The sequence below is a fragment of the Anabrus simplex genome, chromosome 11, assembly GCF_040414725.1.
Source record: "Anabrus simplex isolate iqAnaSimp1 chromosome 11, ASM4041472v1, whole genome shotgun sequence".
In the NCBI taxonomy this organism is placed as follows: domain Eukaryota; kingdom Metazoa; phylum Arthropoda; class Insecta; order Orthoptera; family Tettigoniidae; genus Anabrus; species Anabrus simplex.
In genome coordinates, this window is record NC_090275.1 from 116,018,642 (window position 1) to 116,033,386 (window position 14,745).

The following is a 14,745-nucleotide window of genomic DNA, read 5'->3' on the forward strand; positions in this document are numbered from 1 at the left end:
GAGCATTGAGCGAAGGAGCAAGAATATATTCGTGTCCCGGGGTGGTACGTAACTACTCTCCTGCCAAGTCAGTATCAGAAATCGAACCCTTACTACCGAGGACGACAGATAATAGTCTAACCGTTACATTACGGAGGTGGATGATAATAATACGCTCGAACAATGCGAGAATTAAAATAAATGGCATTGAGTTGCAACCTCTCCCCTTGGGTACTGGAAAGATTGCAACGACTATCGACGTATCCCATTCATCTTTACACGAGGCGATGTGTTCAATGCAATCTGGAAAGGACGGTGCGATTAATACGGGGAGGGGGGCGGAGGGGGGAGTAAGTTGGATGAAAACTACAAAGGGGCCGTTAGGAAAAGATCTTTAGTAAGTCAGCTGCTAGAATACGAACAGACAGTTATGTTAATATTTCGTAGATCTAGAGAAGGCATATGACCGAGTACCGAAGGAAAAGACGTTCGCCGAAATGGGAGACAGAGGGGATAAAAGTAGATTATTAAAAACAAGGTATTTATGTTGACAATAGGGTTTCAGTGAGCACTGATGGTAAAGTGAGTTCTTGGTTCAATGTACTTACAACAGGAAGTAATATTTCACCTTTGTTGTTCATAGTTTACATGTATAAAGTGGCTGGACGGGATTAGCTAGGTAGATATGCAGTAAACAGTTTCTTCAATGCATACGAATTGGTCCAAACGGCAGATTGTACTTGAAATTTGCAGTGGAATAACTTAGAATTGAAATTAGGTGCAACAAATACGATATGAAAATTAGACTTTCCAATACAACATGATGTGTCTAGCTAGGTAAACTAAGAGAACTGAACGTCAGTTTGGGAATACAAAGCTGGAACAGCTGGCCATTTCAAGTATTTAGGATACGTGATTTCGCAGGATGGTAGGGGTCGGTTGTGCATTCCATTTCTCGTAATATGCCCCATGTAGGCTGAATTTCGTATTCTGGTATTATGGTATCTTCCGATCTCGGTATTGAACTTGCAAATTTGTGAGAACACTCCATGTGTACAATTAATGGTACGGCCATCCTAGGTTTTTACCAGCCTAAATTTTCATCAACATAACCAGCAGGCTGAACCGACCACAAATTATTACATCTTGATTTTAAAATGAGACCTCAGTGAATACTGTAGCGTACCGTATATAAAAAACAGAAAAATATTATTCACGCAACGAGAAAAGCTAACGTAAGTAAATCAATAGAGACAATAAACAAATCCAGATAAACATAAAAAGCAAAGTGAACAGGAGAAAAATGTAATTGACACCAAGAGACGAGAAATAAAATATTAATATCCATCAAAACAAGTTGAATGCATTATCGTGACCAGGTTTAGGACATAAAATACACCGATACAAAGCATATTTCGCAACATTGAGTGATCAGCACCATCACGGCCGATGGCAACAATACAGCATTCAAGAAGATGTCATCTTATAAGCAAGCAAAAACAACGTCTCACAATAATCCAACAGATGGCGTCAGGTGCAGAAATGAAACTAACTTTAAACAAACCGGAATGTGAATTACCTAAGAGAAACAATAAAATCAATCTATATTCATTAACATGAATGCATGTTTGCCTCGAATGGACTCAAAAACTACTGGACCGCTTTGGGCGAAAATTTCGCAATTTGTTCCCATTATTCCTGCATGGGTTTAGGAACTGGTTTGAACGAAGTACGGTGGGTAGTTTCTTTATAATGAGTCGCTGAGGTGAATAGTGACATTCCGGACATTTTATATATGATAGTTAAAACTCATTTGCGGTGGGGGCGACGGTGAGTGAGATATAAGAAAAGCTGATCACCCAGTCGTTCAGCGACTGATTATGGACGCCCATCTTAGCAACTGTCATTCTGGTACGCAGACGCTCTTGTCAATTCTGAGGCAACAATTAGAGCTGTTATTAACTCCTGCATGATTTGTAAACGTCACAGTTCAAAGAGGTTGGCCGCTCATCCTTCACCATTACCTGAGAGTAGAGTGCGTGACGCAAGAATTTTTAAAGTTACTGGAGTTGGTTTTGCTGGTCCTCTCTACATCAAAGCCGATAATGGGACCTCGAAGAAGGCATGGGTTTGATTATTCACTTGCGGAGTTTACCGTGCAGTTCGATTGGAACTGGTGTCTTCGTTATCCACAGACAGCTTTCTACAAACTTTCAGACGTTTCTGCAGCAAACAAGGAAGACCTGTCATTGTCTACAATGACCAGGGAACAAATTTTGTTGGGTTTAAGAACTGTCAGAAACTGGACTGGAATGCAATCTCTCAGTACAATTCAGCGCGGAAGATAGATTGGTGTTTTAATCCTCCAGCTTACCCATGGTGGGGAGGTTGGTCGGAACGACTAGTAGGAATGCTCAAAACTCTTCTCCGTCGAGTGCTTGGTCAATCATCTGTCAACTATGAAGAGATGCAGACAATCCTCTGTGACTGCGAAACCGTCATAAATTCTCGGCCATTAACCTATTTGTCTGAGAACCCATCAGATCTGGCTGCTCAACTCCAAACATGTTTCTACACGACATAGAAGAAGTAGGATCTGTTTGAAGCCACTCATCTTCGGAAAAGGCTGCAGTATCGCCATCAGCTGAAAGAGAAAGATTTCGTTATGAGTATTTAGGTCAGTTGAAGTTATTTACCAGCAAGGATAAGCCACGTGATCTCAAAATGGGAGAAATTGTTTTGGTTGGCAATTATGACACTAGAAGAATGGATTGGCCATTGCGACGAGTTGTTGAGCTTGTTAAGGGCAATGTTAGAGTAGTTCGTATCGTCACTGCTTCAGGCGAACTTATAAGGCCAGTTCAAAGTATATACCCACGGGAAATCGAGTTTCAACGACCTGAGGATACTCAGGACATCCGAAACCACCTAAGGAAAGACTTTGTTCCGAGTGAAGAAAATATACAGGATAATCACGAGGCCGGAGCATGTGACTCTTCTACTCCTCCTGAAGATGGTCCTCAAATTTCAAAGCAGGCAGTGAAAATAACTCGTCTAGCACGATTTATTCACAAGCCAGAAAGGTTAAATTTGTGATATGTGACAATTAACATATTTCTTTGTGTCTATGTTATTGAATTTTAACATTTTGTAATTGTTTCAGGACTATATTTCAGGACTAAGGTGTAAGTCAGTTCATGTTAACATTCATTTGACTTACGTGGGAGGATGTTGTGTGAGATCAGTTAGTGTAACCTCTTTGTTTCTTGTTACTTCTTAGATTTGTTTTCAAGGGCTTTGAAATAACCAAAGAAACACACTTCAAGAGAGTAGACTGGGATCTTTTGTTGTTTTACATAGAAAAACTACGAATCGTTGTACACTGCTAAGTAAAAATAAATACATATTGTTATTGTAAGTATTAAAGAGTGTTTGGTAGCGAGAATAAAGGTAGTTTTTCTCCCACAACAATCCTTTGAACAGACGCATGACTTATCTGTTAATATTCGGATTGAAAAATTTGTCCACCTGGCGAAGTACTGCGTACTCCTGTCGAGATTCTCTCATTTATTTCCTGATTACTTCCTTATAGGCGTAGTTAATGCAGTATGTAATTTATGTGGTACATTTATCTGCGACCTAAATTTTAAAACTCATATCGAAAATATCGTTAGTAAAGCTTACAAATGCATGTGATTTGTTATAAGGAATTCCTTAAGTTTTCTTATGGGAACTTGATAATATTGTATAATGCTCTTGTAAGATGAAAACTAGAATACGCCTCGATTATTTGGAACCCCTTCATAGAGAAATATGTCGATCTAATTGAGAAAGTCGGAAGATAATTTCTTGGATATGTTTATTACAAGAAGTTTGGTTATTGTCCCTAATACGAATTGTACGCCTTAATTCTCAAAGCTGTTGATGGTAGGGAACTATCTCACGGAATAAATTTTCTGGGATGTATATCCTTCATAAAGTAATACATGACTAAATTGACGACAGTAAAATCAGAGAAAGAATTGACATATATGTTCCAAATGTAACTCCCTGTAGATTGCGGAATATATTCTTCACGCCGAAATCTAACACAGACTCACAAAAACTCTTCTTTATAGAGAATTATGGCTCTGTATAATCTTCATATTGACAAGTTTGCTACATACTGTGATAGTGTCTTGATGTAGTTGAATGTATCCAATTTCTTCTTCCTCAATCTCATTGTTCAGGCAGTTAATTTACTGTATTACTTGCTGGCAAAATAAGGAAAGTAGTGAACAGTGTAGTTGGGGAAATCTGTAATGTTCACAACAATAGTTTAATAAATAAATAAATAAATAAATAAATAAATAAATAAATAAATAAATAAATAAATAAATAAATAAATAAATAAATAAATAAATAAATAAATAAATAAATGCTTGTGTCTTGTTTCTCTATATACGATAATAATACATACTGTAACAATCTGGCGTGTCAGACAAAGGAACACAGAGTCTGGCAGCGCCAAACTCTAACTAATTAATCTACACATTATCATTGCCAAGATCACAACTTACTGTCACAGCACGGGACACAAAATTTATTCTCATTAATTGACACTCGGTGTTTGTTCACTAACATTTTCACAGTTACACTCGTTGTCGCTATCGTAGACCTCAGTTCACATCCCGTGCATGACACTCTCGCAGTTCAGAATGAGGCACTCTGCCGCTACCCAGTGTTATCTTTCACGCTTCTCAGCACACGATGGTCGCTACACACTGAACGTACCGTCAGTTCTGCTGGTAGGATTTAGAGGGGACGGACTTCATTTCCGGCGGGGTCAGTGACTTTATTATTAAATAGGCTGGTTGTTTGTGCTGTCCCTAACAATCCAGCATCTCATACACAACTATCCTCTTCCACAACAACATACACGACAGGGTCTGCCTACAAGGACTGCACCACGCTACAAACAGTCACACAAAATCTGACTGGTAATAGTTTCCTCACTTTCTTGTTTCAGGGAATACATTACGAGACCGGGGGCTGCTAATCAAGATGGGACTAACTTCGAGATTAAGATGTGTGCCCTGGTCTTCTTACGAGCTGTGCAGTCCAACAGCAGCTTCACAAACTTCAAAATGACATCGAACGACGAACGTGCAGGTGGCTTTGATGATATAGTGTTTTCCTACGGGAGTCCTGACAATGAACAAAATATCCTGGTGCAGTTAAAAACTAGTGAACACCCAATAAGTCTTACGGGAAAAAAGTCGTTGAAGAATTATTTTGAAAGTCTGGAAAAATCAAACACGTCAGCTCATTTTAAGAACTGTACATATGCTTTCTTTACAAACGCAAATGTGGAATTAACAAATAGAGTCGAATGTCTTGACTCTCCTGCAAAGAATTTGTTGTGTACAACATGGAAACCTGAAGATGTATTTAAGGTCAATATTACTGATAACATCTGTAAAGACTTTAAGAATGAAACTGGAGCTAAAGATTTTGTGGACAGGCTTTTAATATTTAGATATCAATTTGGTCCAAAAGATGTGGATGAAATTATAAAGCAGGAACTAATCAAAATGTGCAATGGCTTTGTATTTCAGTGTCACGTCATTCAGAAGAACTTCGTTGAAAAAATTGCAGCCTGGTGGGAAAAGAAGAAGAAAACAGCACTTGATGACAAGTGGGAAGAATGGACTGAGCTGCAAAATGAACTCCTTGGTCAGAATACACTGCTGAAAGAGATACAATTTCGTGAGGATGTTCTTTCAGATCTCGAAAATAGGGTGCTGGGTTCTGAGTATGATATAATACTCTTTAAATGTGAGAGCAATGAAGCCCAAATAGCGTGTCTAAAAGTATATCAAACCTTTATCAAAAAGGAGAAACTTCCAGTAATTTTTACTGACATCTCTGAACCTCAGAGGAGTCAGGATACGCTTTTCAGTCTCTGGTCGAATGGTGTGTGTGACGTGCTGGTCGTTACTGATGTTACGAACTGTTATCAGAACTTAGGAGAAAATATAGTGAGGTATATTAATAACCCTCAGAAACGGAATAAGGAAAAGCTTGTCATCATCTCTAGCAGGGATGCCAAAACATTAGGGATCTCGCAAGATTTTTTAGATGAAATTGGTACAGAAATTATTAAATCTAGTTTAAACCAGTTAGATCACAAGTCACAAGCCCGATTGAAAGACCTACCTGTCGATTTCCAGGGAAAAACAATCGCACTTGGTAGTATATCGGTTGAAAAAGTTCTAGAAGGAGGTATTCTTCAAGATGTTTTATCTTCTACAAAGGTAAAGATTGGGGAAGCTATGCCTGAATCTACTGGGATATACATACCAAGAACATTGTCTAAGAAGTTTCTTGTGAACGTAGAAGTCTTGCTTTCAGATGACAATTTTTTTCTCTGTGACATGAACACGCAGGTCCTCAAGTTGTTGTTAGCAAAAGCAAAAGGAGTGGAGAATATAGATGAAAGATGGTTTAGTGAGAACGAACACAGATTTAATGTGAAGAGCAGTCAAGAATTTGAAGCAGCAATAAGCGGATTCAAATGTTGTGCCGAATATCCATCAGAAGATCCTCTTCACTTCTTAAAAGCAACTGGCATAGCCTGTACACTTCAGTGGGTGCATTCTCATGGGAACACTGAGAACGTCCACAGAAACCTCGAGGGAGGCGCATTGGTAAAACGTGATTTCCTTACTTTTACCGAATGTGGTAGATTTTGGAGGTCAGAGGAAGAAGACCTCGTGAGTAAACGGTTTGGGACAGTCATTGTGGCAGGTGAACCTGGTAGCGGTAAAACTGCTCTTTTGCGTGAGCTGGCCAGGAAGAGGAAGGAAATCTATCCTCATCGCTGGACTATTTATATAGACCTTAACAAACATTCAGCAACCCTTGAGATGATGAAAAGAACTTCCGTAAATAGTACAAATGTTCTTGACCTTTTAAGCAAACCTGCTAATCTAGATGGTTGTGAACTAGGAAAGAAATTACTGAACTACAACTTGTTGGAAGAAGGAGATGATTTGTGCATTCTATTTGATGCTTTTGATGAAATAGAGCCATCACACATTGATACAGTTATTGATATTTTGACATTCATTAGGAGAAATTTAAGACGATCAACTTTATGCGTTGCATCAAGGTATAATGTGAAAGGAAAACTAGAAATGGAACTAAGAAGTAAAGCATTTGACATAGAACCGCTCTCTGACCAAGAACAGTTCAATTTTGTCTCTAAGTTGTGGGATGACGAGAAGGTTAAGAAGTTCCAAAGGACAGTTCTTGACAAAATACCAGTTTGCGATGGTGTTCGCCTTAGCAGCTTCCCTTTGCTCCTAAAAATGATGTGTGAAGTTTGTGATGACAGAGTCTTGTCAGACGAATCAATGTTATTAAACATTGCTAACTTATACGATACATTTATAGAGATGAAATTAGATATCTATTTAAAGAACAAGCTTCCTTTACATGGGCCTTCATCTCAAATCGATATAATGAAAGGGGAGCTGCGTAAGACTTTCATGGAGCGTCATATGATTTGTTCATTGGTTGCGTTGGATATCGTAGACAATCTCGATGAGACTTTTCAGTCTGAGATAATTGAGAAGGTACAGGAAATATGCCAAGATATTGAGGAGGGAAGAGAGTACTTAGGGATTATGGATTGCGTTGTTGATGGTAAGCCACATTTCCTTCATCGGTCATTTGCGGAGCATTTTGCTGGTAAGTGGCTTGCCAAACATTGGAAAGGGAACGAACCGCTTATTCGGTTAAGTGTTTCCGCTTCTTGGTTAGAAATTGTTTACAAAACCTTCTCTCAGGAATTGGCCAGGGAATTGCCAGCACATCTTGCTGTACTGAATGGAGATATCAATGCCCTGGAAAATGTGAAGGATCACTTGAACGAGACAGATGCTTTAGGAAGAACACCGCTGCATTTAGCAGTCCTGAACCGAGACAGAGGTGCCAAAGAAGTGCTGTTGGAGCTACTAAGATATAAACCTAACTTAAAAGTAACCGATAGACTGTTCGGTCTTACACCTCTGCGTTGTGCAGCCGAAGCTGAATGCTGGGAGTTAGTAGAAATTCTTCGAGACTTTGGTACTCCGTGACTGGGAATATGCCACATATCGACATCAGAAAGGAGTCTGTACACGCCATAGAAATGATTGGCGGACGCAATTTTATACTTAAATACTACGGGCTTCATTCACTTTTGTAAACATAAGGTCCAAGAAGACAGTATAATTGTTCATATTTTATTGCCCAAAACAAGACATTATCAATAAACGAAGAGAAACTTTACATTAAACTTCTTCAATGCTTTACACACCTATCACAGATGGTAATGAAAACATTTTTTAATATCTCAGAAGTATTCATTACCTCTTTCACTTACCCTCTTTTAACATGTTATACTTTGTCTATTGCCTTTAAAAATGGTATCACTGTAACTTGTCCCGGAAATTTATGTTAAAGGTGCTATTTAACAGTAATCAGTGCTATGGTAAAACAAAATTGTTCATCAGGAATAGTCTCAGATTCTGCAACAGATTTAATATTTTGGTTCTATTCGTGATAAACTGGTGGAATATATTCCATCAGTTCCTGTAAATATTTCAGCATTGCAGGATTTATATTTCTTGGACCACGATATTTTCGGGGAAGTGTTTCACAACTAAGTGAAGGTCTAGCAGGTAATTTTGTTTTCGTTCTAATGTCCACAGAATCATAATTCTAAATTTCACCATAGCTGTACTTGAAACAAGATTTTAAAAGCTGATTTTTAGTTGCTTTCAAACAAGTAATCTTACTCAGCAATATCTTTTGACAAGATTCTGACACTTTTTTTATCTGGACTTTATCAAAGAGAACTTTGGCAGTGATAAACATACCAGTTGTCATTTTGACAGCACTGGAAGGTTTCTTAACACTAGTTTTCTTACCTAGCTCCATCCAATTGATCATGAACATAAATATAAGATATTTGCCTCGTTTTTCTCAAAACGTCCAAAGTCCCGGGCACATGGTAAAAATGTTTGTCCGGGTATCATTTATTTATGTACTACATCATCTATGCTGCCAGATTGCGTCGGATATATACAAAATCCAACCAAACTAAGCTTCTTGTTTTGGTCAAAACAAGAATTATAATAGACACGTAAGTGACGTAATTCAGCAGGGATTGATTCTATCTAATGCTTAAGACATGAAATAATGTCATCCGCTCCCCTCTCTGCAGTGTCTTCCGACCACATAAACATTGTTGCATCATTATTAGACACATTATGAGTACAAAAGTGTACACAAAAGTTGAAGTCAACTCCTAGAGAAAAGTGCGGTGTGGGGTTCGCAGACACTGAAGCAATAACCATTACAAAATTATTATTATTATTATTATTCTTTCAAAATGCTTTGTCCACCTTCAGATTTTCATATGCAGCATTAACCTGTTTGGTATGAAATATCATCTTAGATTCAAGTTCCATCCTATTTGTAATGTTATTTTGTGATAAAATTTGCACTTCAAGGCTATCACTACGTGGTGTTACTAAGCCAATACTGAAATACTTGTAGAATATTTTTAATACATGCCAAGGCTGAGAGGTTCCTTGTTATTACATTTGTACTTATCTTCATATGGAGGGTACATTTTGCATACATTTAGTTTTCTACTTAGGTATTTCGTAATCGGGTTTCTTTTCCTTGACTGGACTGCACTGAGCAGGGAAAGTGTTGGTGTGAGCTCGAGCAAATGCAAAGTCTTCATCGCTACATTTACTTGGGCGATTGCTGTGACGTCCTCTTTTGTCCACCTTTAATAAGTAAATAATAAATGTGCTATTTAATAAAAACGTTGGCTTGTAATGTAAAACACTGGAAATTTCCATTAATGAGAATTTACAGCTTTTCCTAGTGATGCATAATAAAAGTAAAACATGCAAGCTTGCCTGAAGAGAACCTACGTTTTGTATGTTGAATTACTAGAGACATTCGCCCATTGCTTATACCGAAGATGTCAGTTGCAGCTGTGGGTTAGACCGTTCTTGACAAATCCAGAAACGCAAGAACTTTCGCCTTTTGTAATTATCCTAATACAATCCCTGGAGAGTAGTATAATACAGGGATTCGGCCGCCACCTCCACCCCGGGCTCTCGGGAGAGGCCTCCACCTCCCGCGGGAAATTTGAATTTTGGCGCGAGATTTGAATTTGTAAACAAAGCCACGTGCTTTTTGACAGCTGTCATGGACAACAACGCATCGCTAAAATCACTGCTGCCATCTTGACGGGCCTAAACCTCAGTGGTACCAACTTAACCTTACTAGCGCGAGATTTGAATTTGTAAACAAATCCACGTGCTTTTTGACAGCCACTTGCTGTTTGACAGACAACAACGTATCGCAAACCTCAGTGCAGCTATCTTGACGAACCTAAACATTAGTGGTACCAACTTAACCTCACTAGCGCGAGATTTGAATTTGTAAGCAAATCCACGTGCTTTTTGACAGCCGTCATCCGCCATCTTTAAACTACAGAGCACCGTGCTGCACTCTATGTTGTGGCGGCAAAGTCGAAGTGCTTTACAAACTCACGTGCTTTTGCTATCCGCCATCTTTAATCCAGAGAGGACCGTGCTGCCCTCCTAGTAGCGATAACAAATTCCCTCTCGTCTGCCGGTGTGTCAGGTGACGTAACTGCGTGTGCTGGCGGCCTTCAACAGCTTTTGACCTAATTTCGGCTGGCTCCCATCGGCACGGCACGGTAACAGCTGATACACGCGCTCTCGTAAACCAATATTCCGTTCAAAATTTTTCCATCTTTCCCAAATTAACTGAGGCACCCTTTAGACGGGTACAATATATAGGTTAACATGGCGTCTTTGTAGCATAGCAACAAGTCCATTTCTGCTACTATCTTGGAGTGACCTAAGCAGCTTCGATCATGGGTGAATCCGGTGGTATTTAAAGGCGATCAAATATAACAGAATTGCGGCACCTCGGCACCGAAATCCGTAAAAGTAGATAGTGGGATAAAATGCCAATAAATTTATTATTATTATTATTATTATTATTATTATTATTATTATTATTATTATTATTGCTATTTGCTTTACGTCGCACCGACACAGATAGATCTCACGGCGACAACGGGACAGGAACGGCCTAGGAATATGAAGGAAGCAGCCGTGGCGTTAATTAAGGTACAGCCCCAGCATTTGCCTGGTGTGAAAATGGGAGACCAAGGAAAATCATCTTCGAACCTACTATCTCCCGCCACACTCATACCAAGCTACCCCATTAGCTCAGAAAACGAGTTTGTTGTAGAAATGATTTACTTTTTTCAGAGGATGATGCTCGAAGTGAATGGAAGAACATGAGAACTTTACAGAAAGGAATTGAAAAAAAACGATGAAATACAAATCTGGTGATGTCGGCGGTAAAACGCAACTTTGGATCTGGCCAATTTTTGAGTTGCTCTAGCTTTTGAAAGATGAGATGAATCCAAATACAACTTCTGGAAACCTGAACCCGTCCCGTGCGATTACATTCCCGTCTGCCAACGACATGAACTTGGATGAACTTGATGACAGATGGCGAGTGTTCGACTGTTTCATCACGTTCTGAAACTCCCACTCTAGCTCGAGTTTCGGTTCTTAAAGTCCCCGAAAGAGAAAAGAAAATGTGCAAGATATCGTGGCAAAGAAAATGTTGCTGGTAGAAGAGCAAAAAGTCGAACTCGTTAAAAAGAGTAGCGAACAATGTCAAGATTTTCACCTTTTTAATGAACTTGCTGCCTCATTTTAAAGATATGTCAGCTTTAAAAAGTTAACAATGAGAAATAAAATTACGCAGCTTTTGACTGACGCGAAAATGGCTAAATCAGATGATGGTGGGGCTTTTGGAACATTTCATTACATCGACCTTCCAACTATGAGACTCCACAACAGCAGTGGTAAAATATAAATTTAAACATCTACATGGAAATAGCTTGTGGTGTTTTACAATGCCATTCAAAAATGTTTCCTGAGAGGATCTTTAATTCTGTTTTCATTTGTTTCATAAAATGACGTAGCTCCAATACATTTAGTATAATTTAAAAGGAATGTACTCTAACCTTTATTTACCACCTCTACCGGCTCATTTGTTTTCAAATGCAAAAATACTGCTAATATAATCCACATGAAAGTGACTTACCTCAGTCTCTCCTCTGGTTTTCTCCAGATCGTCTTTAACTTTGCTAAGGATATAATCAAATGTTGATACGGACATTCTTGTGTAACGTACAAAGTGTTCCTCGTGCCTTCTTAAAACTGGAAATAAGTGACGATACAGCTCTCCTCAAACACACTTCATTCACCCACTCCCTCCTCCGCCATCGTTTCAAAATTGTCAATTTAAAAAGTTATTTTCACAGAGGATAATTATACGTGGAGCTTTGGACAGCGCCGTGTTGTCGACCGTCTGTACGATGTCGCGTCCTGTGTGAGCAATACCCGCGCAGACGACCCGCCGCCCCTGCCCGGCACACCCCGCGCCACGCCGCGCCGCTTCCTGTGTGCCCTTACACTTACAAACACGGGAAACGGTGTTACGGAGTAGTGAATACCGCTCAGGAAGGGCATCCGTTCGTAAAACACTGCCAAATGTACATCAGTTGGTGGCCTCAGTAAGTGGAGAACAAGGCAGGATGAGAAGAAACAAAGTGTGTAGGAGGTAAAGAGGGCGAGAGTATCTGGATGTCAGGCCATTTGTTGTTTAGCCGCAGCTCATAGAATAGTAGAAGGGAACAGGGAGCCTATGTGGCCTCAGATTACAATGCTTGATCACGGTAGCTGAGCCCAAAAGATTATTATTATTATTATTATTATTATTATTATTATTATTATTATTTAAGCCCCCGGCCACTACGCTCGCACTCCTAGCACTGTCCCGTTCCACTGTCGCTATAAGACCTGGCGCTACGACGCAATAAAACAGCTAAGGAGGTCATACGCCATTAACTATTAATTTAGATATTATTCATTCATTTAACTCATACGTTCTCTTTCCTTCATTATTTGTCCCACTTCTTACTTAACGTATACGGGGTTGTTTCGTTAATTGTGGTGATTATGATATTTAACGTACGTGGTGGGTACTTCATTACTTACCTGGTTAAGCTGCGGGGAAGGATCGTAATGGCACTTAATGTGCTTCTTTCGATCTGTAAAGCTTGAGCTGCAGTAAATGAGAAGCAAGAGCTAACTCTCTTGTCCGTCTTATCTGCTTCTTGGTTATCAGAGCAGCCGCAACCACTTCCTGTTGTCCTCCACACTGACTCTTTTAGACTCTGCTGGACGACAGAGCAAGAACCCATTCAAACCTAAAACACCTATTTCAGTTGCAATGTCAACAACACATGTTTTATATTATTTAAATATAATACAAAAATATGTATGTATGTTTTTATGTTTCTTTCTTTGCTCAGTACGCAGGCCGAAGTTTGGATGGATCCTCAACAGCTTCACCATTAGCAATCGCCGATGGCCTAGGTATCACTCAAAACACGTACTAGGGAATTGAGGAGTGTGGTAGTTTCCCGTTGCTTTCCTCACTGAGCCAGAACTTCCTATTACATATCATCCGGCCAAGCACACTGGAATGCATGTACCGTTCGAGCTATGAACAGTACTACAGAAGAATATCTGTAGCTGTAATTTTACACAGATTATTCTCTAGACACACCGTGTAGAAAACGTGAATGGAAAGTAATATAACTTTCATTGAAAGTATCAATTTTTATGGAATGCATGAATAAATGTGACGATTATGTGTGTTATTAGTGTGTTCGAGTAAGGACGCCATCCATCGAAAAAGCAACATAGTCCCCCGTGCCTGTTTAAAGGGGTCACTATGGTTATTTTCCAAAGGACCTCAAATTTGTAGCCTGGCTTGATGACAAACAATCCTTCAAATAGCCTATTCATAGCAATTTGTATGTAAATATATTATATGCGGATCATATCTGATAATAATTTATATTGTGTTCTTCTTTTCTACCGGCGACATCTATTGGAATTATGTTGAAGACTAAGTTCCATTCTAAATATTATGAGCAGCCATTGCGACTGTTCAGAAGAAGAAAAAGAAGAAGAGACGGTTGTTTTTGAAAGTAATATGAAGACTGAACGATTCTTCGAGGAAATTGTACCTTGTTCTTGATCTACACCCCATATGCTAATGTTATCTGGTATTTCGAATTGATTCTGGTTTCTACCTTACTGCATTTTATCTATAGTCTTCTTCAGTTTATCTTATCTCCCACGTGAAAATTTTGTGTTTGAAGGACTCCGATATGTTATCGTTCGTGTCCTGCTTGGTTAGGGTGTTCATTAATATATTTTCCTGTCTTCTCCCACTTCATACAGGTTGCATCACTTCGTTTACTTACATATTTTCACTAATGTACGACGTGCCGTCTGAGTACGAGAGTAGGCGCTAGATTGCGTGCCAAGAAGCTGCATTTAATTCCAATCGTATCCGCAGTGTTCATACGAAGCGCGGGCAGGTGACGCTGTAGGTGACTTGTCTGTCGGAGGGCGACGTTAAGCTTTCAGTAGGCGTAGGCTATGTGCCGACAGTGGGTTTCAGCCTCTCCCTTCCTATTGAAACCTTTTGGTCCACTATCAGGAAAATTCCCTGACATCTGTCTCTTGGGTCGTATCGGGTTCTTCGTCACTTGCTGAGGTAAAGGTAGGGTTCAGTAATTCTAAT

General features: G+C 39.4%; 1 protein-coding gene across 1 annotated transcript in view; it reads left to right on the forward strand.

Moving 5' to 3' along the window:
* LOC136883509 (uncharacterized) overlaps window positions 1–8,357 on the forward strand; it is a 60,652-nt gene extending 52,295 nt beyond the window's left edge. The window contains exon 4 of the mRNA XM_068229664.1: window positions 4,988–8,357. Coding sequence (XP_068085765.1) covers window positions 4,988–8,102 — 3,115 coding nt within the window. The 3' untranslated portion in view covers window positions 8,103–8,357. The remainder of the gene's footprint in view (window positions 1–4,987) is intronic.
* Window positions 8,358–14,745: the final 6,388 nt, after the last annotated feature.